Source organism: Patagioenas fasciata, chromosome 6 (genome assembly GCF_037038585.1).
Source record: "Patagioenas fasciata isolate bPatFas1 chromosome 6, bPatFas1.hap1, whole genome shotgun sequence".
NCBI classification, from domain to species: domain Eukaryota; kingdom Metazoa; phylum Chordata; class Aves; order Columbiformes; family Columbidae; genus Patagioenas; species Patagioenas fasciata.
The window spans coordinates 32814326-32842054 of NC_092525.1; the positions used below are offsets into that span (position 1 = coordinate 32814326).

General features: G+C 37.8%; 1 protein-coding gene across 2 annotated transcripts; it reads right to left on the reverse strand.

Annotated features, from left to right (window-relative positions):
- On the reverse strand, positions 1 to 27729 carry ZNF326 (zinc finger protein 326). Of its 2 annotated transcripts, XM_065841861.2 has the most exons (13): positions 27581 to 27729; positions 27016 to 27090; positions 20015 to 20141; positions 17573 to 17978; positions 14728 to 14926; positions 12929 to 12963; positions 11899 to 11986; positions 10504 to 10618; positions 8587 to 8734; positions 8165 to 8264; positions 6699 to 6829; positions 5808 to 5903; positions 1 to 778 (listed from the first exon to the last, which is right to left on the reverse strand). In XM_065841861.2, exons 1-13 carry the CDS (start codon positions 27594 to 27596, stop codon positions 551 to 553), a joined length of 1764 nt encoding a protein of 587 aa, XP_065697933.2. In that variant the 5' UTR covers positions 27597 to 27729; the 3' UTR covers positions 1 to 550. The 2 variants fall into 2 exon arrangements, with proteins under 2 accessions (XP_065697933.2, XP_065697934.2); XM_065841862.2 differs by lacking the exon at positions 27016 to 27090.

The following is a 27729-nucleotide window of genomic DNA, read 5'->3' on the forward strand; positions in this document are numbered from 1 at the left end:
TAACATTTCTTAAGTGTTTTATTGCTACAAACTGGTACATCTTATCACAAAAAGCTACAAGGCATATAATAACACATACTCAATTATACAGAGTGCAATGCAGTCCCCAAAACAGCCACACTCAACAGCACAATTTTTGAAATTCATTCTGTACTAAGAGGTAAATATAAGCTTATGCCATACAGCATTTAATATATTTACCCCACAGTTCCACCTCTTTTCAACTGATCAGACCAAAAATTATTATATCCAACTTTCAATACACACACCAAAAAAATAGGATGCTTAAAAAAATATACAACACAATGTTTTAATCAGCTTTAACAGTCACTTTGCTATAAAATGCTCAACTAAAATAGTCTTAATTTCATTTTAAACAAAATCAGAAACACGGAGGAATTATATAAACAAGGTCTTCACGGAATGGAATGCATGCATATGGTGGGGAATCTTCAACAACTTCATTTTAGACTATTAAGAAGTCTTGGCCACTTTAGAGCAGAAATAAAAAGCTGTTTTGCCCCCCCAACATATTTTCATTTTCTTGCACTTAGTTATCTTCAGTGTGGTCTAAAGTGAAGTCAGTTTGTTCTTCAGTTTCCTCTGCTTCTTCTGCTGCTTCTGCTTCTTCCGCTTCTTCCGCTGCTTCTGCTTCTTCCGCTTCTTCCGCTTCTTCTTCCTCCTCTTCTTCCTCACCCTCAACTGGCTCATCAGCTTTGTCCTCTTCTTCTGTCTGCTGCTCCTGAGCCTGATCATTAATTTCAAAAGGATTTTCACCCTGAAGCAGAAGATGGAAAGCAAACATTTTTATATTTATTTCAAACATAAAATAAAATAATACTCCTCATTTCAGTGAATGAAAATGGCAGCCACTAAAAAATACTATGGTATTTTATACAGCTTTTTAACAGTTTGGGTTTGTTGCCCTTCTATTTTTCCTTCAAGAAAAATCAAAGCAGATTTAAAATCAGCTACACCCTGGTTTTATTTTATGCACCCCGGAAACTGCGATCCCAATAAACTGTCTCATTTAATGAAAGGAGAAAAGGCACTGAGAAAAAAGCCAAAGTATGCTACACCCAAATTTCAGTTCGACATTCAGTAAATTAAATTACATGTTTAAGTTTCAACATGTTTTTATTTAGAAAGACAGCTGCTGCTTCTTTCTTCCCAACTAAAACCAAATCTGAACAGTTTCATTCTGCTTTTCCTTATTTGCAGTCTTCATTTATTCTGAAAAATTCTATCCAAAATGTAAACTCTTCAGTAAATGAAAAAGAAATCTAGAATTAATTACATTGACTAGCTTGAAATTAATTCTTTTGCTGATCCAGAAAGATTAAGTAGATTTCTTGACAGTATTCTAAATATGCTGGTATTCTAGTTTCACATTTTCTCTGTTTCATACAATAACTCAGTACAAGACATACCTCAGCTTTCACTTGTTTCAGCTATTTAAGAACTATGAACAATCAACAAGCAATGAAGAATAACTACATGAAGTATTACGAGTTTTTTTGCTAAAGCTCCCTTCACATTCACACATCTGATGGAACTAGCCTGATCTGAACATATGACACCAATCACTAACTACACCAAGATTGGAATTTCAAGAATATTATTTAAAAGATGATCCAAAAGAAAAATTGAGTACTAGGCCCCTTATCTTTTTTTGCTTAAATATTTTTACTTCAGTTACATTTTTCTGGTAGGGTCTTCCAGTGGCCCACAAATCAGTCTAAAAAATAGAAAGCTCTAAGAACATTTAGCAAATGCCACTTATCAAAAAATTCTGTTTCCTTGATCTATTAGAATCAAGAAAAATCATAAATTCAGATTTAAAGAGTAACGCAAAGAAAGCAGAGTTCTTTGAGACCATGTTATTCCAAGTTCCAGGATAATCTTACGCACATACTTCGCAATGGCCGGCCTACAGCACTTACCGCCTCACCTGTGTTGAGCGCAATCAACTCAATGACACTGCTGCCGCATATAAACTCCTTTAATAAAGTAGTATTTAAACTTCTTTAAGATATTAAGTTTGTCTGCTTTAGAAGTAGATTCTCATACATAAGGGTCAAGTACATAGAAAGCTCGTATCTAACTTATCTGAGCCCTATGAAAACAAGAAAACTCCCATCTCAGTTAAAACTCGTGCCACTATTACTGTTAAGTACCACAGGGCTACAGAACAGCTGGGAGTATTTCACTGAACAGGTAAGCGTCCAGCATTGAAATACCAAGATATTTACTATCTCAGTAAACTGTCTCATGAAAAAAAGCATACAGAAAAGTAAGTGCCCAAATCAATTCAATTACAACATCAATGGAAAGCATTGTGAAATAAAAAGACTGAGCTTCCAAACCTCAACCCAACAAGGATTAGTACAACTTCCACAAAATTCTACTCATCTTTTTGGATAGAAGTGTGAAAGACCTCCTGACTGCAAAGCTTCTAGTGTCATTTTAATTGGTTCAGCCAAATATTTTCAATCACATCTGGGTACAGGAACAAGGATTTCCAAAGACAGACAGAAATAAGTTAATTACCAAGTTAAGAATACTCCACCTGGTTCACTTCAAATACATGCTCATCAGTAGACATTACAGAGGGAAGACAGGTATAATAAGAATTTCGTATGGCCTAATAGAGAGCACTGTTTCCCCGCAAAAGAAAACAAAAGGTGGCCTTTCTCTGTAAATGATTCACAAGGATATCAGAAACCCTTTTTATGTGTCTGATACAAAAGGAAATATTAAAATCCTTCCATGTCTAGGCTACGTGTAATGATGAATTGTCACTAAAGAATGTCTGTCTACAAGAACTGCTTTCACCCTCCTGTAGGCAACTCCTGACTGTCCCTGACTCTTCAGGACAAGCTACAGAAAATTGTTACACTTAATTCCAGTGGAGACAGCACATCGCTCTTGGCCAACCTAGGAGAACTGGATTCAGCGCACTACTTCTGGCTGAACAGATCTCTATACAATAAGAAAAATAAGTTGCTTCCCCCAACTGTTTTTTCTGAATAAAATGCACTCTTCAAGTTCTGAAACTAAGGAAAAAGTTACTGCCCTCAAGGGGAAGATCCTAACGACTGCACTCTTTCCCAGTGCTGTAGCATCAGAGGCATCCAGCACAGCATGCAGAGCCAATTTTGATGCTAGTTGATTTTGACAGCCACACTGGTCCCATGTTCCCAGATGGCTTTAAAAACAAAACAAAACAAAAAAAACAGAAAACACGAACATAGGCACACCACTGAACTGCTGCAGAAAGACTTTATGATGACTTCAGAGCACAAAACCACAAGCAGATAAGTAGTTTATTCCCAAGAGATGCATTCTTTGGGTTCCTTGTCTCTAGAATATTTAAACTGCAGAGAAAGTTTAAGACTGTGAATTGGTATTTACAAGCCAAGCTTCGGGATTCAAGTGTCTCCAGAAACCACTCTATCTATTTATAACAGGTCTCACAAACCTGACCCAAAAGATGCCAAAGTCTCTCTACCTAACTGGTAAACTTTAGAACGCCTTCACTAATACACATGAGCAAGCAGTCCTGGGACACAGTGACAGAAAATGTCAACCTCTATGACACTGCTCCTGAGCAATATCCAAGCAGCTTTTAATCACAGACATCATTCTTTTTAGGAAGTTCTAAGTGGTCCAAAATTAGAGATAGTCATGACTTCAAGTAATCAACTTTTTGTCTGAGAAACAAGCTGGTCTTTTTTTCCTCCTTATTACAAAGGAACTTGCTACAGGTTCACAAAACTTCCAAGATTATTATTTCAGAGCGGCCAGCAGGTGAGTTGTGGTGGATTTCTCCCCTTCTCCCCTCTTTACAATGTGGACATAGGAGAATAAGGAGAAAGGAAGAACTATAAAAAATAATATGAAGAGCACATTGGAAACATAAAAGGGTCCTACTGCACAAGACCAACACTGGGGAAACAGAGGGCTCTTTAGAAAAATGGCCAAGGTAAGAAGCAATGATTTCAAGGTTCTTTGATTAGAATGTCTATGATGAAGATATCAAACAAGAGATTAAGAGGAAAGTACTGGCCTCAACAGAAAAAGAACTTCCCTAATTCAACTTCATTTGGGATATGCACCTCTTCTAGACCACACATTAAAAGAACAAACTTCCCAATATGCACAGAGAAATCCAGTAGTGTAATAGAAAAGAAATATATATATATATATATATATATATATATATTTTTTTTTTTTTTTTTTTTTTTTCTGCTCAGGTCAAACTGTATCAATAGAGATGCATTAAAAAAAAAAAAAAAAACAAACAGGAGTTGCCGACCTGCAATTTTGTTCTCCTTTTGTTAAAGGCATCTGTGATGTTGATGACCTGCCTCTGCAACTTCATACAAATCTACACAACAGTCCCACAGGTCTTCCCTGCTCCAAATTTCATCCTTCCATACCACATATGCAGGATAGACAACACTTTCCAAAACAGCGTTGGGTTTGGGGTTTTTGTTGGTTTGTTTGGGGTTTTGGGTTTTGTGATTGTGGGGTGTGCAGGGATGTTTCCCCAAGCCAGCATGCCCTGCATTTCCAAGCAAGCTACTTTTGCTTGGAACAAGGATTTCCTTATCTCCTGGAAGACTGCAAGCACCAAATGCATGCATCACAGGCTCTGATTCATCACATGCAGTGTGAAAAAACTGGACTCCTTCAGTCTGCAGTTGGTTATATATCTGGATAAGGACGAAAGGGATCTGCACAACCAGAAGCCACGCATATCTCACTGAGCAGGTGCTGCTGAAAGTGCATTAAGTTCAATTCACCTCAGGAAATACCAGTGCTAGGCAGTCTCAAAACATTAGTGATCTTCTGAAGACAATCTTGCAAATTCTATCCTTCTCAGTTTTGCAGTTGATGAATGGCACATTTCCATTCCTCCTTTTACCAGTCCCCCACTAGGTGGCTGTACGGGACAACGCACACCCGGACATAAGGAACAGCAGAGGAGACGGCTGGAAATACACACAGATACTCCAGGCTCTGGTACCTTTTCTTAACATCTACAGAACAGTTGCCTGAATCTGAGTCACACACCAACCATGCATAATTTTGCAGGACATGACTAATTTGACATTTTAAAATCACAATTAACTTCTGCATGGGCGCACACATTGTCATATTTCTGCAACACAATCTTGCTTTGTCTGAAAAAGTATATTGTTTGGGCATAGGCAACATTATAAACCCATTAAAAGCAACTACCAGAAATAGCTAACAATGGTACTACAAAAAAAGTCACCTCACCAGTCCAAAAGAAAAGAAAAAAAAAAAAAAACACACACACCACATTTTGATTTGCTTAATTTGCTTTTAAATTCTATGGAATAAAGCAGCTGAGTAGTGTGTGCATTGTACTTTAGTACCAAGCCACGCACTGGAGCCTTTGCTTCTAAATGTAAAGACATTCTTTTTTTAAGTGTTTCGTGCTCTGTAGTTAGTATTATAAATAAAGACACCACTGATGCTTTCGTAAAGCTGGATTTTTTATAAATAAGAGCATCTAATTAAAAATTGACTCAATATAAAATGGTAAACCAAAAGCTGGTAAATCTGAAGGTGGTAATCTTTTCTGAAGTTAAAGTCATCTGAGAGGATGATCTGAGACTTGCAAAATACATTAAAAGTATTTTCAACCTATGAGCCACCCAGAAGGCAGAAACAGATACCAAAGCACTGAGGTTTAACTCCATAAATATGAAGGAAATAGTGACATATCAAGCATTACAGATTACTTTTTTTTTTTTTTTCGATCTGCATCTTACCTTCACATACAGTTCATACCGTGCCTTGACTATAGGATTATTCAAGATACTGGTGGCAGTAAGAACACTCTCCCTTTTTATTTGTTCTCTGTAGGCCTAGGAAACAAATTTTACACTGAATAATTATCATATACCTATTACAACTGTCACACAAATTTGAATTCATCATCAGCTTCTGTAAAGAAAATAATGAACGTACTGCAGCATGAAACGCTCATTCTTGGCATTTAAGTCCAAACCACATAATAAGCTCAATTAAGTCTGGGAGTGTTTGTGAGTTTGTTGCTTTAGCTTGATGAAAAGGTATATTCACATCTTGCTTATATAATGAACTACAACTACGCACCTGTCTACACCCACAGCTACCTGTTCTCATCAAGAGATAACATGCATGCTTTTCCATCCCAGCCTAAAATATCGTTGAAGATGTCCCTGCTCATGGCAGAGGGGTTGGACTAGACGACCTTTAAAGGCCCCTTCCAGCCCAAACCATTCTATGATATTACATAATCACAGAAGCTATATATCTAAACAAAACATTACTTTGGCAATCTTGCTTAGTTGTGGCCACTGTGATTTTTTTTCCACTCACACGACTCTTTCAATCTTTCTACCAACCTTAAAATGTATCAATATAAATTGTAACAGGGACTAATACCGTACTACTGCTGATTCTAAACTGCTTTCACTTTTCATCAAATTAAAAAGATGACAGCCAAGCAAAAACATGCTGGTAACATACATACTACATTTTGCAATCTGAATAACAAAATCTTTTCACCACTTAATGGCAGTAATACAAATTACTTGCATCATGTACCGCAACACTTCTCACCTACTATTGACTATGCTTGCCATGTTTTATTTTTAAATTAATATGTAATATCTTACTTGTTTTCCTTTTGCGTGATCAGGAGACTTTAAGTGCTGCTGAACAGAACTGTGTAAGGCCGGAACATACACACTGCAAGCACTGCAGTGAACAGTCTCAACTTTCATCATATGGTCATCAGCAGTAACCCCTGCCAAGGAAGATGCAACGACTCATTAACACAAAATGTGTTACTCTAGGGAAGTAAAAGAGGGGATTGGTTGTTTTGTAACACAAAATTAGAACTCTCAGTTGTTAAACACGTCAAACTGAACCAGAGGGGCATATTCACTGAAATTCAAACATCAAAACTAGGTTGAAGGCAATGTTGGAGGAAGCTTTTCACTTGGATATTCCTCTCCACAGACTATGAGAAACAGGTAATTATGTTTTACTGTCTGAGGTCGTAATATATGAACGCCTTCCTGCCCAAATAAAGGGAAATGAAATTATTAAAAAAAAAAAAAAAATCAAATTTAACGTACAAAAATGCCACCTATTTAAAGCATACAGTAACTAATATCCTTAAAATACATTTTGATACAACAAGCAAACAAAGCTTCACCAAAGCAGTTGGCTTTACTTTACCCCTCATAAGAACAACTATTTATTTCCTTGCCTGCCCTCACCACCAGGAAAGAGCACAGGCTCCAATTCCTCTTGCAATTTTAACTATTAGTTTGCCAACAGAACATTCTGATTATAAAGGCAAACACACCCTCCAGTACTTAGGGAAAGCATAATACACAAAAAGAATTTGCAAGATTGTTAAAATGTTGGCTATATCTGTCTTTAAGTACCTTTTAGCATTTAAATTTGAATTAAGGCCATATTCAAATACAGTTATTGCCCAAAATAAAAGGTATTCAAAAGACGTCCCCTCTGGCTCTAGCACATCTTTTCAAAGCCCCCAAGCTAAGGATAAAGGAGAAGGATATGGCACAACAAGGCAGGGATGCACAAACTGCTGTAGAAAACTGCCTGTAGAACAGTCAAAAAAACCCCAAAAAATCAGGTCAAGATGTAACTTGTGTAGCCAAGGAAGTACTCCAACTCCTCCTTCTATCAGTGTCCCTCAACATCACAGCAACTATCCCACTTATATTATTCAGCCCCTTGCCATCACATTTGACCATTATCACCTCACCCCCTTATTACGTGCTCTCTTTCCATCTATCTGCACTACTCGTGCATTATACTGAATAAGACTGTGACAAAACCCACATAATTCCGTTTGACAAGCACAATGTCATCTTACTTTCTGACAAGGCTACCTGAATAGCAAATATAAGTTTTGCTGTCTCCCACTGTGCCTACATTCCACATTATACCAGAAATAAAGCAAGGGATCCCAACCAGGTACAGAAAAAGTGTGAAAACTAATCATTTTAATCTAAACATTTTATAGATTTCGAAGAAGAAGGAAAGAAGAATGGGACAAGCGGAGCCCCGCAGTATGCCCTTTCATACAAAAAGCATTACTCACCTTCCATTATATCTTTTTCAGCAGCTTGAGCATTTTCCGTTTGGTTATTTGTCTGTTGCTTACGCATAGCTGTCTTCTTGAATTTATTCACCATACACTCCTACAAAGAATCAGAAAAAAAACACGAACACACTTGATATACAATTGTTTATAATGCAATAGCAACCTATACTTAAAATATTACTCAGACTAGCTCTGTAATAAATAGCAATTAATTGCTGTTCCTTCTTAAGATACTACTTTTAATTGTAAAAGTAACACTATTTTACAGACTGTCTTTGCTTCAATTTTTAGTAACATACTGTGCCAAACATCATCTGCAAAAGGAATAATGATAAATTAAGCATATTTTGAAGATAAATGGTAAATTGCAACTACATTCTTATGTAGTAGTATTATATAAATCAAAAAAGTTGTCTCACGTGAAGAAATTCCATCACTACTTTGTCAAATTTGGTTTGTTTCTGGATATGATCCAACGTTTCCTGGTGAGCTGCACTCTCCAGATGTGCCTCAATTTCTCTTTCTTCAAATGTTCGAAATTTGCAAAATGAGCAAGTAAATGCCATCCTGTTAAGAGAAATACATTAAATAATATTACTATTAAAGAAACATTCTTCCCTCTCACCTCAAAACTATGAGGACATGACAAACTTAAGCAAAGGAATGGCAAAAGTGCTTTTCAAAAAAGTCTAAGTGAAAAATGAAAAAAAAAAATCCAGTATTTCACCATTATGAAGGGCAACTGCTATAAGAACCAAATATAAACCAGCCCAGTCTCAAAGTAATGAATTATCAATGCAGAAGATGAAAACTGCTGAAATCAGAAGCTAGCCATGTAAAAGCCACGTTATTTTGTGAGCATATCTATCACAGCCATCTGTTGTGACTGTGTGTAGTACTTCATAGCAACGCCAGTCCATGATTTCCAAACTACAAATAGTCAAAGGCATTCATTTAACACTCATTTTCCACATAAAAACTACATAATTTTTATAAGGAAATATGGTTCCCTCAGTACAATGAGGAAAAGGCACTGATGCTGTCATCATATACCACATTGACATAGAACAGTTTTGTACAGTGCCAGCCAGTAGCCTGCTTGGCTGTGTGTGCTGGTTTGACTGAAAATGGGTTAATTTTCTTAATGCAGTTAGAAATCTTTATTTTTCATAGCTAACATGCTCATTATTTGGATTTAGTTTGAGAACAAGCAGAGAGCACCCTAGCACAGAGCACATGTTTTTAATTGCTCTGGTCTGAGAGCCAAGGACACTTGAGCACCCTACTTACAGGTGTGAGGCACTGAGGAAGGGGGGCATGGATGGGGCAGAGCTTGATTGACATCCAGACTGATCAATGAGAATATTCCATCCCATTAGTGTCATGCTCCAGATTTAAGAGTGGGATCTTATGGTTTGCTCTTCCTCTTGCTATTGAGCCAGGGGAGTTTTGTTGGGATGTTTAGCCCAGCCTTTTGCCATCCTGCAGAGGCCTCTGGGCTTTCCTGCCTTTTTCCTCTCTTTTCTCTCTCTGGGATCAGCTGTGGGACCGGGTGCTGCTTGCTGGGAATGGCTGTTCAGTTGTAGACAGAGTTCGTAAGGAATTGCCTTGAGTATCTCATTTCTATTTTTATATATATATATATATATATATATATATATATATTTACTAGTAGTGTATTAGTATTTCATTATTTTATTAAACTGTGTTTATCTCAACCCAAGTTTCTCTCTTCCCTTCTGATTCTCTCCTATTCGGAGCAGGGGGGAGGGGTTGAGTGAGCAGCTATCCTGGTTGTATTGCTAGCTCAGGTTAAACCACAACACTGTGGCAATACTAAGAAAAGTTACATAACTATCTACTTATTCTTGCTACAAAATAGCTCACCACACATATAAAAACCAGAATAAAGTCAATTTCTAACAGTTTGATAAGTCAGCAAGTATATATATTTAACTGAAATAGATACTTCAAAAGCAGTACCATTCTAAGCTGCTTCTCAAGTGTGCACTGATGCATTTGCAGGGGAGAAGGTGTTAGAAAATTGTGTATTTTCTGATAATGCAGAGGTCCAGTGAAACATCTAAGACACAGGATTTTGGTGCTGGGTTTAGGGGGTTTCAGGGTTTGGTGGCAGTTGTTTGTTTGGGTTAGTTTTTTGGTTTTGTTTTGGGGGTGAGGGGTTTGGCAGGTGGCAGAGGGTGGGCTTTTTACGCATTTTTTTATTTATTGAAAAATTAGTCCTAAGGGTTTTTTTTTCAGGAAAGACGACATTCTTACAACAGGATAAAGGGAAAGAAAAACATTGCACATAGGATAAAAGTTACAGCACGAACCTGTATCCATCACCGTATTTTTCACTGTTTTTTTCCCTTCTACGCCTTTGCTTCTCTCTTCTGGCCTCAATTCGCCGCTTTTCTTCTTCCTCACTTTTAACTTCTCCCTTGCCATCTTAACATACAGTAGAGGTTTTTAAAATGTTATGTTCAAAACAAAAACAAAACAACAACAACAACAAAGGTATTTGTCCTCAAAATGCAGAGAAAAGACCCTACACCAAAGTGTTTCAAAAGCTTGATTTAAAATGCCATAGGGTTTTGCTTTGTTTTTCCTCTAAAGTCAACCAATTTAAACACTTGCTCCCAACAATGCAAACTTAGTAGTTTAGGCATTACACTTTAGATTACACTCATAAAAGTAAGGAAATTCTGAGTTAAACCAAACCCTGCCTTGTTCTGTCTAGTTATTAAAGGCCTCTTCAAGAAAGTGACCAGGAAAGGCTATTTGGGGGTCATGGGGAGAAACACATTATTTAAAACTCTCCATGGTTTTAGAGCACCACTGCTATAATCATCTTAGATAAGAAGAAACCACCTAAAGCCATTCTCTTCTGCTCAAAAGACAGTTTCCAAAAGCAAAAGTTTTCATAAAGAACACACAGCAGTGTTTCATTAAGGTATGGTACCCAACCTGAACCTCAGAAACTTATTTTTTCCCACTAGACTTCGCTTGATTTCACAGAAAAATATTGCAAATATTTTCAGCTGAAGAATTAAAACAGTGAAGAAAAAGCCAGCTGGGGGAACACCACACACACACACACACACACACACACATACATGTGCAAGAGAAAAAAGAAATGAGAAAAACACAAAGAGCAAAAAACAAACCCCCTCTCCCACCCCCCAAAAATCCAACCAAACCTTCAAATAACAACTTTATTTAATTATCACCTGCCATGTAACTTAGAATGCAAACAAATAAATGACTAGGAATTTGTTTGCAACAATTAGAGACTTCTAAGGACACTTTTTTATTAAGTGTACTTATGTTTCCTTTTCCTACATCTGCTTTAAAAGCCTACAAAGGCAAACAACTAGAATATTATTCAATTAGTAGTTTTAGAGCAGGAAAAAAACAAACACTTAGTTTTCCTCTGCAACTCTAATCAGTTGGCTGCAAATTTCCAGCTCTCCTTACCAACATATGACAATATAGAAACATGATCAGAAAGGCAGAGATGATAAGCATGTAAAGAACAGAACAAGTGATGGATGAATGTTACAAATTATCATGTTCTCCATGGTCCTAAATTTATAAACTCTTTTAAAAAAGTCATGCTACTCAATAACAATTAGAGGTCATACATACAGGCTTACTGAATCTATTCACCCACAGTCACACAAATACAATACCTACGATACCCTACCTGACAAAGGAAAACAACGTACCTCCAAAAGTCTGATATCCAAGATCATAAGCGTCTCTAGTAAAGTCTTCATATATGACAACTGCACCACTTGTGTCCACTTCAATTTCCTAATAAAGTCAAATCCACACATTTTGTAAGGGGCAAAAAAAAAAAAAAAACCACCACCACAAAACAATGCCATTCTAAATCTACAAAAAAAAGAGACTGACAATTATTTCCAATAATCTGTTCCTTGCAATTTTTACCAGATATGACAACTGAGGAAAGCAAATTGAGTCTAGTTAGACTCTGTGTACAAACACTTCAAGCACGCCTTAATGTCTTGAAGTCTTCGTGAATTAGTTCACAAAATTCTCATTGTCTTCTACATAAATATCCTGACTTCTAAGTCAGACTTTTAAGTACTTAGTTGAGAATATATTATACTAACACCTCCACTCAAAAAGAAGGAAAAAAACATTCCAGTCTTTCAACACGGATCCAGGACATATATACAGGCTTAGCTCACTAACCATTCTTAAATACAGTTGCAACTGACCTTTCTGTAGGTAGGAACTAATCTTTGTACCCTATCAGAGAAGATCTGTTAACAGAGGGTCTTTTTTTATTTACCCTCTCTCCTACATGTGTCCTGTGTCTTATCCATTCTTCTTCACTGCTGTTAAGTGCAAAATGGCACACAGATTACTAAATTTCTCAGGCCACCCAAGCAGGCGACAGGCGTATGAATTCAAGCCAACTACCTATGACAACATGAGCAGTGTCCATAGGACAGCTCTCTGTGTATTACAATAATAGGTACGGCCTAGAAATACACTTTAAAATTCATTTTCCAGGCTATCTGCAAAAGACATATCTTTCACTCAAAACCAGACGAGATACCAAAATAACACAGATTCAGATAAGGTGAAGAAAAAAAAAGTTTAGAAAAACTTATACAGTTAAGTGTTTAATTTTTACACCTCTAGCTTAATAATTAATAATCTTATGGTATACTGTACAAACTTCTGAAAGAATCACAAACATTTTCCAGTTCTGGGAATCTTTACCTCTATAGTAGAATCTTGGAAAGATGACTTCGTGTCTGTAAACATAAAATGAGAAAGAAATAAATAATGCAAAAATGCTGTCACTAACAATTCATTTTAAGGCAATAAGAATTTAGGAAAAAATTCAGCTTGTTATGCAGCTAGGACAGTACACATCTACAATCTATCATATTTTAGTAATAATACTAAATGTAAAATCAGTTACTCTTGGGCATATAATCACTTATGTCTAAACAAAACAAAAACATCAAGACTGAAGGACAATATAATTTCGAGATATCTTTTCATACAGATATTGTATATTATATATATTATATATACCAATTGCATCCAATTTTCTGTTAGTTGTTACCCACTTTCTACTTTTTAACCACATGATATTGCTTAGAGCATCTTGCAGCTGAAGTCTCAGAAAACTGTATTAAGCCACCCAACAGTTTCTTCCCCCCAATCTCATAGCCACAGGACAGGCTGGTTAAAAGTGCATTCTAGTAGGCACCATCTACACCACTTCTTTAAGTAACTTCAGTGTTACATAGTACACTGGTCCTTAAATTGTGGAAATCAGTGAGGGGGAACAGATAAACATGAAGAGCTCTGTCTGAAAGCAGTGCAGAAAAGGAGAACCTACAGGAAGTACTAAAAGAAGAGCAGCCTTGATCCATCTGAATGTGTATTTTACAGACCACTTCATCACACCACAGTTGGCAAGTCCAACAATAATGTTCCCTATACAAAAGGCAGAGGAAGGTGTTCTATACACCCAGTGCCTGATTTTTTTAGAGTGCTCTTGAAGTTAAAAGGAACAGTTTTATAATACACAATAGTTTAACTAGAATTACAAAATAAAAAATAAAATTTTCACGTGGAAGTTTTTGCCAAGCCTGTTTATTTACCTTGCCAACTTTTTCCAGGTGTGATTTGAAAACAAAGAATATAAAAAACATGCAATATAAAAACCAAACCATATAAAACACTGCAGATACAAATTACTGAGGAAAATACAAGCACAAAGAAACCCTTAAGTATGACTGCTGTACACCTTTTTCATAATATTTAATACTCAAATTTACATCCCTCAAAGCAAGGGATTTACTCAAACCTCATTAGTGAATTTCTTCTCCAGCTTTGCCTGTAGAATCAAAATTATTAGAAGTGTAAGACATCTTTAGGGAAGCCAAGACAAACCAGGCACCACTAGTATTTTGCAATTTATATTTCAAGTTCTCTTCAGTAAAGAATTTTATCTACAGGAAGAAACAATTTCTCTCTGCCTTTCATAAATTATTCTGTAACAGTTTTCACTGTTTTCTCAGTTGGCCTCCCTTTCCCTCTCCTCTTCAACCACACCCTATGCCTTTATTTTAGCTTCACTGCAGTTGATGCACTACTTTTTATACCCATCCAAGTATTTGGACAGCAGAGCCCAGCTCATGCAACAGCAGATTTTAATATTGGTGAGGCATCATCACTTAAGGCAACCTGAGACCTGAAATTATTTTCAGTGGTGAAAATTTGCCTCCAGGAAGTATATAATTATAAAGTCTGAATGCAATAGTCTTCAACAGACATATTTAAACACATCAAAATGTTCTACTTCATTCAACAAATTACCTTTGCAGTAGAGGAGCTAGAAGAATAAATCCCTTAAATCTGTTGTGGGGTACTCTACAGGTAGAAAACTAATTCCAAAACAGCACATATAGCCCTCTTTCGTAATATTAAAACTAAATAATTCCTAATGAACTGAAATTAAAAAAGTCATTTTAGCTTTAAGAATCATGGCACTTGTTACTTACTAGGTGATTTTTTCTGGGTCAGCTTCAAAATAGGTTTTGTCATTTTGGGTTTCTTGATAAATGTCCCACCAGGTTTGTTATATGGCTGTGGCATCATTTTTCTTTTTATTCCTCTTGCAGCAGCTGCTGCAGGACTGGGTTTGTTATGATAGTCAACAACAATTCCAGGTCTGTGCATTCCTCCAAAGTCTCCCATATGCTGAAAAGTTGTGGAATCAATAGAAAGGTATTAATATATGAAATCAATAGAAATAAAACCATTACTTGGTACAATAAAACTGCAAATTAAGTAAAATCTGCATTCTATAGCAAAATGCAGGGGAAATTTAAGCTCCCAGTTTGATGTTGTTTTTTGCAATGGCTTTGTGGGCGTTTGTCCAGTGGAATGAATACATATATATAAGCTATGTTTCTGCTTATTCAGAACCATTGTCCAGATAATGAACATGTCTATCAGAGCTCACATCTCAGCCTAACATCCTGGCTCCTCTCTTCAGATTCTCTAGGATGATGTAGGACTTTTCCCTCTGGGAAAACCACAAGGACTACCACCCAGTTTTTGACACTTTAGTCAGCAGTCATTTGAAAAATGGCAGTTTCTTTATGCCAAATGATTAAAAGTGATTTGAAAACTGAATACAGAAGGTTGTCCAGCCTGAAACAGCAATTAATTGAAGGAAACTCATTCTTTTCTCTCCACTGAATTCAATAAATTCAGAATTAAAAAGGTGGGTCTGGAGGAAGCGATATAAAAACATGGCAGCAATAGGAATGAAACTTCAGTTGAAAGACTAAACCTTTCTATTATTTCTAAAATACTGTAAAGTCATTTGTGGACACCTGTTTATGAAAGTTACCTCTCTGAAGGCACAGATTAAACGAGTAATCTGAAGAGGGAGAATTTAAGTAGCTGCAATATTTTCAAAAGTGCTAACATACTTCTTAATATTAACTCAATTATTTGATTAACAAAGGGCAGAAGAGAGCCCACTGACTGGATGGGTGACTTGGATAAGCAGAAATATTTGTATTGCCATGAGAAGAGAATTAGTATTATGCTATCAAAGTTGGAAGAACATAAAAATAACTTCGATATACTCTGTGAAAAATATGACTTCTCTTTTTTTAAAGCAAATTCTAAATGACAGTCGGGATGTACCAAAACAGGCACTTTTCTTAGTCAGAAGTCCATGCACAAGATCTCCATGTTAATTTATTTAGTTGAGATAGTTACAGAACTACCTAGCATGTACATTTATACTCTACACATATAAATTTTACATGAAGTATGCATTTGGACAACTTTTTTTTTTTTTAAACAGATAGTCCATCTATTAAAGGTGCAATGCATTTTACATATGGTAAGTAGTTAGCCTTCACATTCTCCTTTATTATATAAAAGACTAAAAAGATAAATTTCAAAAGCAATACAAAAAAAGAAATAAGGCTACTTGGTTGTAACTCTGCACAAAACTTTCAGATCTAAATGAGTTCTGAAAGGATGGCATCCAAGCTTAAGAATCTCACACTTTCAGCTTCACAAGCAGAGAAACAAAGATTGGAATCTATTTCTCATACCATGCTACATGCTAGCTAGCAGCCATGTGCAAATCTGAGCTAAGATTTGAATATGGCAACTACAGTAGTCAAGAATGCTGAAACAAAACGACCACACAATTAGGCATTTAAAAGACCCAGTTAAAAATAATCTCTCTACACTTCAAGTTACAAACAAGTTGTATGCTTTAATATTAGAGAATTGCTTCCCAAAGAAATATGGCACGCTTAAGAATTTTAAAAGTTACTCCTAGAGGCACAGGCAGAAAAGTGTTCACTGAACTCTTTGTGCTTAAAAAAAACCAACCAGAATTCGGATTATAAAAGCAAGATAAAGGGACACCATCAACTTAAAGTTAAAACTTCTGTCAGGACTTTTTTTATTCTCTCTGTTGTATTTTTCTTCCCCCTAGCTCATTTAACATCAAGCATTATTTCTCCCAACTGTGATCCACTATTTCTTGTACAGTTAATCTTGCTGCTCCTTGGACATAAGCTTCTGCATCCTACACTGGAAACAAATCCAATGAAAAGGAGTTAGAATGTTAAGTCTTCAAAACAAAATTAATACAAGTAACAGGACCAGGCACACTATCTGGAAATTAATCTCAGTTCTGTGAAAGGAACTGATTTCAAGTTGATGATGCCCCTTTAATCATGCTTTAAGTTTGAAAAAGTCACTGTAACTGCTAACCACCCGCCTTTGCCATTTCCTCAACATCACCCTTCCAATACCCAAGTCAGAGTAAGAATTAAGTTCAAAAGACTTGATGTTTGATAAAGCATGTGTTCAACATATTAACGAATTAGCTAAACCTTTACAGGAAGCAAGAACTACTCTAGTATTCACAATCTGCGTTTTATTTTTTGCTTATACATTGCACCTTTAACCTACTCAAAACTTCAAAAGGCTTTGAATTAAACTTTCGCAATAGTCAAGTATTTCCCCACCAGCAGCAAAGATGCTAGTGTTTACAAGGAAAAATGCAAGTCCTTTTAATCCCTTTTAGACCAAACCTATCACTTTTATCCTCACCTTTCAAACAAAAGGAGAGATTTAACAAACCTTATCAACTAGTCTTCTATTACTCATTACTTTCAACAGAAGGAGGGACAGGGTTCTGCTTGAAGACAGCTTCAAGGGGGTAAACAACATTGTCAACCATGATAGTTTGCTTGGACAAAAAACCCACACTGTACTGCACAGTGCATTCATTTTAAAGCAGTGGTCTTGAAAGGGTTTAAAAGAGTGTCTAGTGAAAAGAATCTGAAAAGATTCTGTACTTACTCCTCGGCCTCGGCCTCTGCCTGTTGATGGTCCTCCAAAAGCATCATAGTTTCTGCTTCCAAATCCACTTTCAGGATAAGCAGGCGTTCCTCTCCCCCGAGAGCCTACAGGTGCAGGCTTCATATGGGGTGAAGAAAAACTGCTGTAGGAAGAGTAACTCTCTCTTCCTCTGTCCTCCATAAACCCAGGCCTCAATTTTGAACGGGAGTAAGGTGCTTCCCAGCTAGACCCGCCCTGGTTTCTACCTCCGAAAGAGTCAAGGCTATTCCGGTAGGAGTTGTCAAATCGACCACCATAACTACCTCCGAAGCGGCTTTGTTCGGGTTCATTATAACCATAGCCAGATCTGTACAGATCTCGCCCACCCAGAGAAGACCCGGAGTCGTAAGACTCATAAGGTCCAAACCTGGAAAAGTTGCACAGTGAGGAGAAAAAAAAGTAAGCTTACTAATGTTATACATTTCAAAAGACAAGTTATCAGTTGACATTTATCAACTAAAAATCAATTTATTACTATACTGGTCCGTACAGTTGTGTTATTGCTTAATCTTGATTAGGGCTGGGCAAACACACCATGACCAGATAGAAAGCTATCTGAGCCATTTTTGCTACAAACAATTCTAAAGTTCAGTATGCCTGAACTTCGTTTACTTAAATTTTCAGCAACATTTACTAAAACATTACTAGAGCCCAGCCCTAGTCTCACAAAAATAATCACCTGCAGACATTTATAGGCTAGTCAAACTCTTCTTTCTTCAAAATCATGCCCTCATATTCTAATACTCAAACAGCAGTTAAGAGGTGACTTAGTTGCGAACTATGAAGAAAAAATTTATTTTTTTAGTGGTACAGTTGCAAATATTAAACACCTCACAGTTCTAATTTTAAACAAAAAATACATGTGCTCTTCCATTTATATTTGTACTTTTTGGAAATTTTCTTCCCTGCAAAATTCAGTCTCCCAATCAAAGAGTTCATGGTCTTCAGTGTATCCATCTTTCACTTGCAGACCATTAAGTCGCAACTCAGGATTTTATAAGTCTATCCCAATGCATGCACAGTGGACACAAACATAGTCCTTGGAATTTCAGAGCAGAGTAACAAGGAGCTGAAATCTTTACTTATCTATCAAGAGTTTGCTTGGGGGAGGGAAGGGGATGGTAAGGGAAAGAAGAGGGTGTCAGGCTAGAAATCATCCATATTTGTGACCACTTGGAAAGGAAACACATTAGTGTCCCTGCAGAGTTATAACAGGGTGATTCAGCAGGAGCTGGGAAAGACAACCCCTTGACTGAACAGACTCAAATTACTAACTGAATGGCTTCTTTTTAAAATCTAAGTCTCAGAAGACCCAAAGGTACACAGAAAATGACATAATCTACAGAAAGAACCCATGCACAATATTAATGTTATATGGCAAGAGACATTTCGGTATTCAAGTAGTCATTCAACCTCAATCATATGCAGATTACTATATGGTAGGTACAGCTCATTCCTCATTCTCTGCTCAGACTTTTAAGTCAATCTTAACGATCATCTTTGAACAAAGTATACTTAACTGTTTAACAAAACAGCAAAACACAACACTTCTCCTGCCTCCCTACTTAGTACTGTCCTTGCCCAGTGGCACCACAGTGACTACAGAAAAGAATCATACAAAACTCTGGCTGCAGCCAGATAAGAATTCAAGGGCGCGCACAAGAAAACCATCAGATTATTTAAGTTTTCTTCACATTTTATTTCCTCCAAGATAGAATCACTACCCTGAAAAGCGTGCTTCTTTGAATACGATATTAAGACCTAAATCAAATCAGCTGCTCCCTACTGTTTTTATCTGAAAGAGCAACAGTAATAATATCCCAGCATTAAATACACAACTTTAAGACCACTGCATCAGAATTTTTATTTTTAGACCAATCCATCTTACAAAGCAGCCCAGAACATGCACACAGTTATGAGTGTAATCAGTACCTGCCAATGAAATAATCTGGACATGACTTTCAGATTCAATACCAAGATCATTTGAGCACTGCACATTCAAACCAAAGAACACAATACCCTAAATGTTCCTTGAAAACGGAATGTTGATAGATTCAGTCTAAGGCACCAAACCAGTTAGGTCTAGTCTGCTATGTCAGAAATGGTATGTCAGGCCAATCAGCTACAAATTGCAAACCATTACCAAAAAATAAAACTTGCCATTTTTATTCAAAGACGCATTGTTTCACTGTCAAACTTTTCCACTAAAATGCTGATGATCACAAGAATCTAGCTCTTATGGTTTAGTATTTGCCAGTATTTATCGAACACGAAGACTCAGAACGAAAGCGTTCATACAAAATCATAACAACATGCCTCAGGAACACTTAAGTTAGAAGACAGAACAATTTAAACTTAAATCAGACTTGATCAATTCTTGGGACAACTGAAGGATTATTTTACCTGTTACCACCACCACCACCTCCTCCGCCTCCACCTCCATGGCTCTCCATCCCATAGGATTGGTTAAGGTAAGAGTCCATGGATCGTGGGCCACCATAGCCTCCATGCCCATAATCACGGTCCATGTCTAAAAAAAGAGCAGAAAAATGTTTATAAAGCAAACAAGAAGCCTTATTAAGTAATCTAGCTTAAATTTTTAAGTAAAAAGTTTCCTCCTTGTCACAGTGCTTACAAACAAAATACAAAACCGTCAGTTGCAAACCAGTGCCTTTGTCATCACCCGAGCACCTCTTAACTGAAATAAAGTTCATATTTTTTCCCAGTAGTGGATTATTTGTTCCATCAGCTGGAATTCAGACGCAAGTTAGATTAACATAATTAAATGGAGAAGCTCAATGTAGAATATGGTAGAAGACTGTGGAGAATTAAGATCACTTCCCTCCCTTCATAATATACACAACTCACAAGCATCTGCTTTCTCTATCCAACACCACAACAAACCTCCTTTCACACTGACACAGACCTTGGGTCAGGGTTACAGGCTGTCATGCTGCAGTACAGACTCTGTATGTAGGTCACAGTCAAACATAAGAATTTTCTCCACTCTAGCACAAGCCAAAATCCACCCACATCACCTAAGTTGCAGTAGTTCACCAACTACATTAGGATGTTGGTATTTTATAGCTGAACTGATGTCACTTCACGACATCTTTATATCTTGTAATGAAGTCTGGCAAAAGAACCAATTTCTTCCTCAACACTGGAACTCCTATGTGAGAGTTCTGGTTAAATAACTACTCCAAGTCAAAGCAGTAAAACAGTGTCATAGATCTGCATAGGATGCATGATCCCCTGTGTTCCTGTAGCAGACAACTTGCACTTCACGGGCATCCTAGTGACCAAAACTGCTTCCGGGTACCAACAGTAATCTTTGGGTCACACAAAGGAAGCCTGGCAAGTCAAGACTCACAGAAAAGGTTAACATAGAGAACGAAAACACAGTGAACACAAGAAGAATAAAACCATAACCACTCAAAGACTTGTCCACTCTGACAGGAGGGAGTACTTTATTCATTTCAAAATCTTCAAGTGTAAACCATTTACTTTGCAGAAGGATAACAGGACAATATGCTCACTTGAAGTTCTAAGAAGCTTTACGGTTTAAATAGTAATTCTGTGTGCATATCAATTAATTAAAATAGCTCTGGTGATGAAAATAAGTATATTATTTCCTGTTTGTACCTGTTCCTTTGTTAGCACCAGGTAGCCATTGTAACTTACTTTCTTACATCTATCAACAAGAATTCTGCAAATGGTATAGAGCTGACTGTATCACTTTTACACAGATGTTCTTCGCATGCCTGAATACACTCCAACAAATTAATATCTCCTGCTGATTTTTTCCTTTAATGATTATAGGTACATTCTAAAAAATTAAAGAGGATATTTCTGAAAGAAAAAACTTTGGACAGGGAATTCACACTGTACCTTTCCATATTCTGAACACACAATAAAGACTCAACAGCAAAGCTGAAAAAAAAGCTTTTCAAAATACTAATTGCATAGCACCACACAGCATCAACTTAAACTGCAAAAAGTTACTCTTTCTAGAAATGGCTGAGGCTTCTAATTGAAGCATCTAACATTCTTCTCTGGTGTGACTGAATGATCTACCACCTAATCCTGTGGAATACCCTCAAGACTGCCTACATAAAGATGCAGGCCAGTAAAAAGAGTAAAGTAGTCAAAATAATCTGTTTCACAGAAATGAAGGTTAGATGATCCCATGGTCAACCTCAGACCCAGGGTATTTTTTTTTAAATACAGTATATCTAATCAAAAGACACTGACATCCTGAAAACTGAAATATCTGACCTGAAAACATCCAATAATTTCCCTTAGTTTTACCTGCTCCCTATTATCTACAGACCCTGAGGTGGCACAAAAGTAATTAGCTTAAGACTTGAAGAGGTGAATCAAATTACTCAACAAGGAAGAACACAACATACTGTCGAGATTCCTGCCACTGCAATCCCATTCTGTTACAGTGCAGTAAGTAGTGACCAGTGTTGTCCATATGCCAGAAGTTCACTAGTGGGGAAAAAAAACATTCACATGCAAATGAACTCTTCTAAAAAATAGTTTGAAGCATAGTTTTGAAATAAATTCTTAATCTAAAATTTTTAGTATGAACGCAAATACTAAAATAAGTTCTACAATCACAGGATAACTTCTGACACCCACTTCTGCTCAATACTCTTGCTACTTATCCATAGTTCATGTCATCTAATGTTAACAGATTTGCTGTAGAGCTATGACAGTTCCTAAATCCTCAAATCACTAACTTTAGGGTATCACCACCTCCTCCCTTACAGTGAACAGCTTACTCACCCTTTTCAGACTCTCTGCACTGATTTTACCTATGTTATAACACACTCATGTTCGAAAAAGTTTAACAGGGGATGCAAAAGGTACAAAGAAGTGAAAAGGGATGATCACTTGCATAATTTTCTACTACAATAAACTGGAGGTAGTAACTGAAACTTAAAAATAACAAGCTAAAAAATTAATTGGATCCTTTTCCACAGAACAGATACTTAAATCCTGGAACTACTCTGTGACATGAAGTTACTAGAAACTTACACAGATTTAAGAAAGAAATTGGATAAATCCACTAACAAATTTCAAAGAGGTTGAACACAATGACTAGGTCTCTGGTTCAGAAAGTCTCAAGCTGCAAACCAGTGAAGGCCTATAAAGATACCAACAGAGTACTTATACTGCTGCTTCCACATCTCCAAACAGTGACCTACAGGATATTGGTGAGGTAGGACAGACATGTCTTCGACCTGACCTAATGAAGGTGATCTTACGATCTCCTTCCAACTATTTCATTAACTGTTCCAGATTGCCAAGCAGTTAACCTATCATTCCAGCCACTAGCCTCCTGGTTCAGTCATTTTGTCAGCTACAAACTTTACTGAAGATTTATAGATTTTACACTTCATGCCCTGAGCTTGACAAAGATACTGTAGTCAAACAATAACTGCAATATTTCTTCAGGCATTAACCTTTTCTTTACTTCAAAAGTCTGTTTTCAAAGTAAGCTTTATCCTAAAAAGGGGGAAAACATACAAAAAGCCAGTAAATATTCATTCAGGTGAACTAAAACAGAAAATATTTCAGTTTCTGAATGTAGCAGCTGAATAATAATCACTTGCACAGCTTTAACTACTACAGTCTCAAGATAAATAACTTATTAGTTGGCAAACCTCACAATCACAGACAACAAAATTCATTCATACTGGCCTCTTTCAAACTTCTGATTCTTTTTCTACTAACTAAAGCAAGACAGGACAGAGAACATTAAAAAAGCTGCATCCACCTGTAGCCTGCTCCCCATTCACTGCTCATAGAACAGTTTGAGTTGGAAGGGATCTTCAAAGCTCATCCAGTTCGACAATCCTGCAGTGAGCAGGGACATCTTCACCCAGATCAGGTTGCTCAGAGCCCCATCCAGCCTGGCCTTGCATGTCTCCAGGGATGGGATATCTACCATCTCTCTGGGCAACCTGGGCCAGTGTTTTACCACCCTCATTGTAGAAAATTCTTTCCTCATATCTAGTCTGAATCTCCTCTCCTTTAGTTTAAAACCGTCACCCCTTGCCATGTTGTAACATGCCCTGCTAAAAAGTTTGTCCCCATCTTTGTTACAGGCCCCTTTTAAGTATTGAAAGGCCACAATAAGGTCTCCCCGGAGCCTACTCCAGGCTGAACACCCCAACTCTCTCAGCCTGTCCTCACAGCAGAGCTGTTCCAGCCCTCTGATCATCATGTTGGCCTCCTCTGGACTCTCTCCAACAGGTCCTTGTCTTTCCTGTACTGAGTGCTCCAGAGCCAGACACAAGACTCCAGGTAGGGTCTCACCAGAGCAGAGGGGCAGAATCACCTCCCTCGACCTGCTGGCCACGCTCCTTTTGACGCAACCCAGGGTATGACTGGCCTGGGCTGCAAGCACACATTGCTGGCTCACGACCTGTCTTTGATCCACCAGTACCCCCAAGTCCTTCTCGGTAGGGCTGCTCTCAATCCCTTCATCCCCAGGCCTGTTTTGATACCGGGTGTTGCGCGTTGTCTTAGCTCTGGCTGTCACCATTGGTGGAGATACCTGTGGAGTTGCCTGTCTATGTTAACTATTCCAACTAAATCTGAAATTCTTTCCCATGTTAAGAGAACACAGGCTTAAGCACTAAAGAAAAAACACCAGGAATTGTACTGCCACGTCCCAAACTGCGTAGTACTTCAGCTTCATTCAAGTTTAAATAGTAACTGTTTATCAAAGAAACCTTCAAAGAAACATTGTATTTGTGTATCCATGAACACTACAGTGTGAAAAACAGTAGACAAAAATAAGTGGTTCATATTTGCTCCTGAAGTTTAAAAATGAAAGAGTAAATATCTGAAGTGATGAAGGTACTGACAAAGTATCTGAAACAAAGAGTTTGTTGAAGGAAAAAAATCAGGATTTGGTATCTGCAGCTTCTTGAGTAAATACAGTACGGACAAATAAGCTGTTGAACTGAAGTACCTAAATAGAACAGCAAAGAATAATCTCACTTTTCATTTCTAGATTATACTTAAAGCCTCCTGGGGCAGGGGAGAAGGCAGAAAAAGTTTTCAAAGGGGAAAAAATATATTACCTCCAAAATAAAAAAGAATGGGACACTAAAAGACAAATTCAATTCACAAATTAAAATGTTATTATGTAGGCATTCCTTCAGATTAAAAAAAAAAAAAAAAAAAAAAAAGGTGATATCTAGTGGAGACACCATTTAAAATAGCTGCAAAATAAAGCAAAATCCAGTTTTCCTTAGGAAGATAAATACGAAGTTAATCATGTACTAGGTAAGACTTGAAATCCCTTGGTGCAAAGGACTCAATTTAAAATAAAATGCTTGAGATCAGAGAACACTGAAATCATATTCGCAGCACAAAAAAATAAATCATTTTCAATACGTTCTCTATGTGGAACATATGAAAAAGCTAGAAAGATGACACAGAGATCGTGCAGTAATAAATAATAAATGAAAAAAACCCTTCAGTAAAATAAAAATAACCTTTAAACAACAGAGAAACAGAAGTAACAGCTTCAAACAACCTAAATATCCCTATATTTTAAACTCTTAACCCATAATGACTACAAGCTTAAGGATTCATTATGCGAGAGTAAGCAACACTTTTCCAGACACATTACATTTTTCACAACACCATGCCTGCTGTAAGATCACAACCTTGTCATTAGATACAGAAGTTTTAACACAGACTTCCACGCAAAACGAGGAAACAATCCAACAAAGCAGACAAATTTTAGAAATAGCAGCAAAAGCCATTTCCCCTTCCAGATTAAAAGGACAATAGTTGAAGTAAACAAAATATTAACATGAATAGTTAATATTTCTGTAAATAATCCTCTTAATATTATTAACATAATTTATTCTACAGGCCATGTCACCTCTGTCTCAAACCAAGTCACCAACAAGGGATAATGATGGAACTACAGTGGCCACTAGCCATCCAATGAAAAGTGCTTCACGCTGGCTAAAAGTTTCCAACAGGAAGAACCTTGCCAAGAACTCAAGTGAAAACTGGGGAAAGATTAAAACCCTCAACATCCATCCTCTGTTGCCATCTGCTGGACCCCTACAAAACAGCCTTTAGCCCACCGTGCAGAATCGGGGTAAGACAAAGATCTATTCACACCTTACTAGTGTACATACAGTGCATAAACATTAATGTTAAATGTTTCAAGCTGCATACATTATAATTAAACTTATTAAATAAGTATGAATAATAGATAGCTTAATTATCACAACAAAAATTATTATTTCAGAGGTACGTGAAAGGAAAATCTCATTTGTAAAACATACATTTGATTGGTTACTTCTCACAGGATGAGCCTGGATTCACTTTAATACTACTGTCATCAAACCTCAGAAAAGCAGGTTCTGTTAATGGCTACAGTGAATGTTACAAGATATTTAAACTGCTACTTAAGAAGAACCTTATCTAATAAACATCTAAAGGACATTTAATTAGGAATCAATATAGAAGATCAAAAAACAGGGCCATAGCTTAAATTTAATTATTTTACTATGAAGAAAGAGAAATGGAAAATAGCACCATTGGAAAAAAAAAAAAAAAAAAAGCTAAGACTCAAGGAACATATCACAAAAATTATACTGAAATAAAAGATGTGCCTGTAATTCAGCCAGCAAGATTATCAGGAGATCCAAAAGCTAACAGTTCTTAGGTGACATCTGTAAATGAAGCTTCGGTACAGTTTATGGTAAAGTTCTTAGATTAACATCCTTTTAATACTTGCTTACATGCTGGCAATAGATGTCAAATCATTTCTTGAGTCTTACTGAACTCCAAATCTTCTTACAAAAATATGTGCATTCCTTTTTGTAGTATCTATGTAATATTTTTGATAATGTAAAAACAAGAGCCAGCCTTCGTTGTATCGCATTTACTTCATATCCTTTCTATATTCCTTCCCAATCTCTTAAAAGTAACTGTATTTACAAAATAACAAAAATTAAAATCGAGCAGTTCCAGATTCTGTTTTTCCCATGTCTATGTAAGAGGGGGAAACATCCTCTTTCTTTTTGAAAGAAGTGGTAAGAATCAAATACAGCAGTCCATAAGAAAACAAAATACTGATTTATGCAAAAAACATCATCATACGAAAAGTTTATGCTACCCCCAATCCTCACTCCTTGATCTCACAGTTTCGATTTGGAACGTGCAGGAGTTCATGTTGACATGCCCAAGATGAAAATCGAGTCTCACTCCCAGCTAGTTATAACTGCTCCAGAAAACAACACGTGCAGTCAAACCGCGTTACGCACTTTTAATAACCCATTTGTTTTTTGCTTTTGCCAACACTGACTGTTCAGCCCCAACGCTTTTTACAGGTTAGACGTATTTATAGCTCATACCTGAGACTGACCCACTGGGCATGTTCACACCACAATGCATGGGGGTATCTGGGAATCTCCAATCTCTGTCTTCAGCTGGAGAGGATGGGTCAGTGAGAATGACTTAGTGCTTGGCGAGAGCTGGAGGGGAGAGGCAGGGAGCCGCCACACGAGGCGGCTCTCTCTCCTGCCGGATCTCCAGGCTCCTGACACGACCCCCTCACGGAGCTCGCCCCGAGCTCCCCCCGGCTGTGCCCGCGCCGCCCCCGCCCGCCGCCTCCCGCTCGCCCCCCGCTCGCCCCGCGCCCCCGGGCGCCTCGCCCCACCGAGGGCCGGCCCCGCCCGCGCCGCCCGCCCGCCCCGCCGCCCCCCGGGAGGGCCCTCCTCCCGCGCAGCCCTCCCGCCGCCGGCCGCAGCTCCCCCGGCCCAGGAGAGGCGGCGAAGAGGAGGACGAGGACGCGGATGTGGATGAGGGGGGCTCCGTCCTGCGCGGAACAAAGCGGCTGCTGCCATTTTGAGACGCGGCCGGGCCCCACGGCGGCAGCGGTGGCCGGGCCCGACCCTTGCTCAGGGGGTGCGCCCTCACCTTCCCCGTAATCCATGGCGGCGGCGGGCCCTGCTCCCCCAGACGGCTGGCAACGCGGCGGCAGCTCCGACTGCTCTCAATGGCGCCTTCCACCACAACGAGGCGAGGCGGGACCTGCGCGCAGCAGCGCGGCCACGGCGTGCGGCGAT

Excerpts from the sequence above, each read along its gene's own strand:
- ZNF326 (XM_065841861.2), bottom strand. Across the intron at positions 8,265-8,586 it reads TAGTGATGGAATTTCTTCAC|GAGTGTATGGTGAATAAATT; the intron begins GTGAGACAACTT and ends GATTCTTTGTAG. Across the intron at positions 6,830-8,164 it reads TGAAAAAGATATAATGGAAG|GGGTTACTGCTGATGACCAT; the intron begins GTGAGTAATGCT and ends CTTCCTTGGCAG.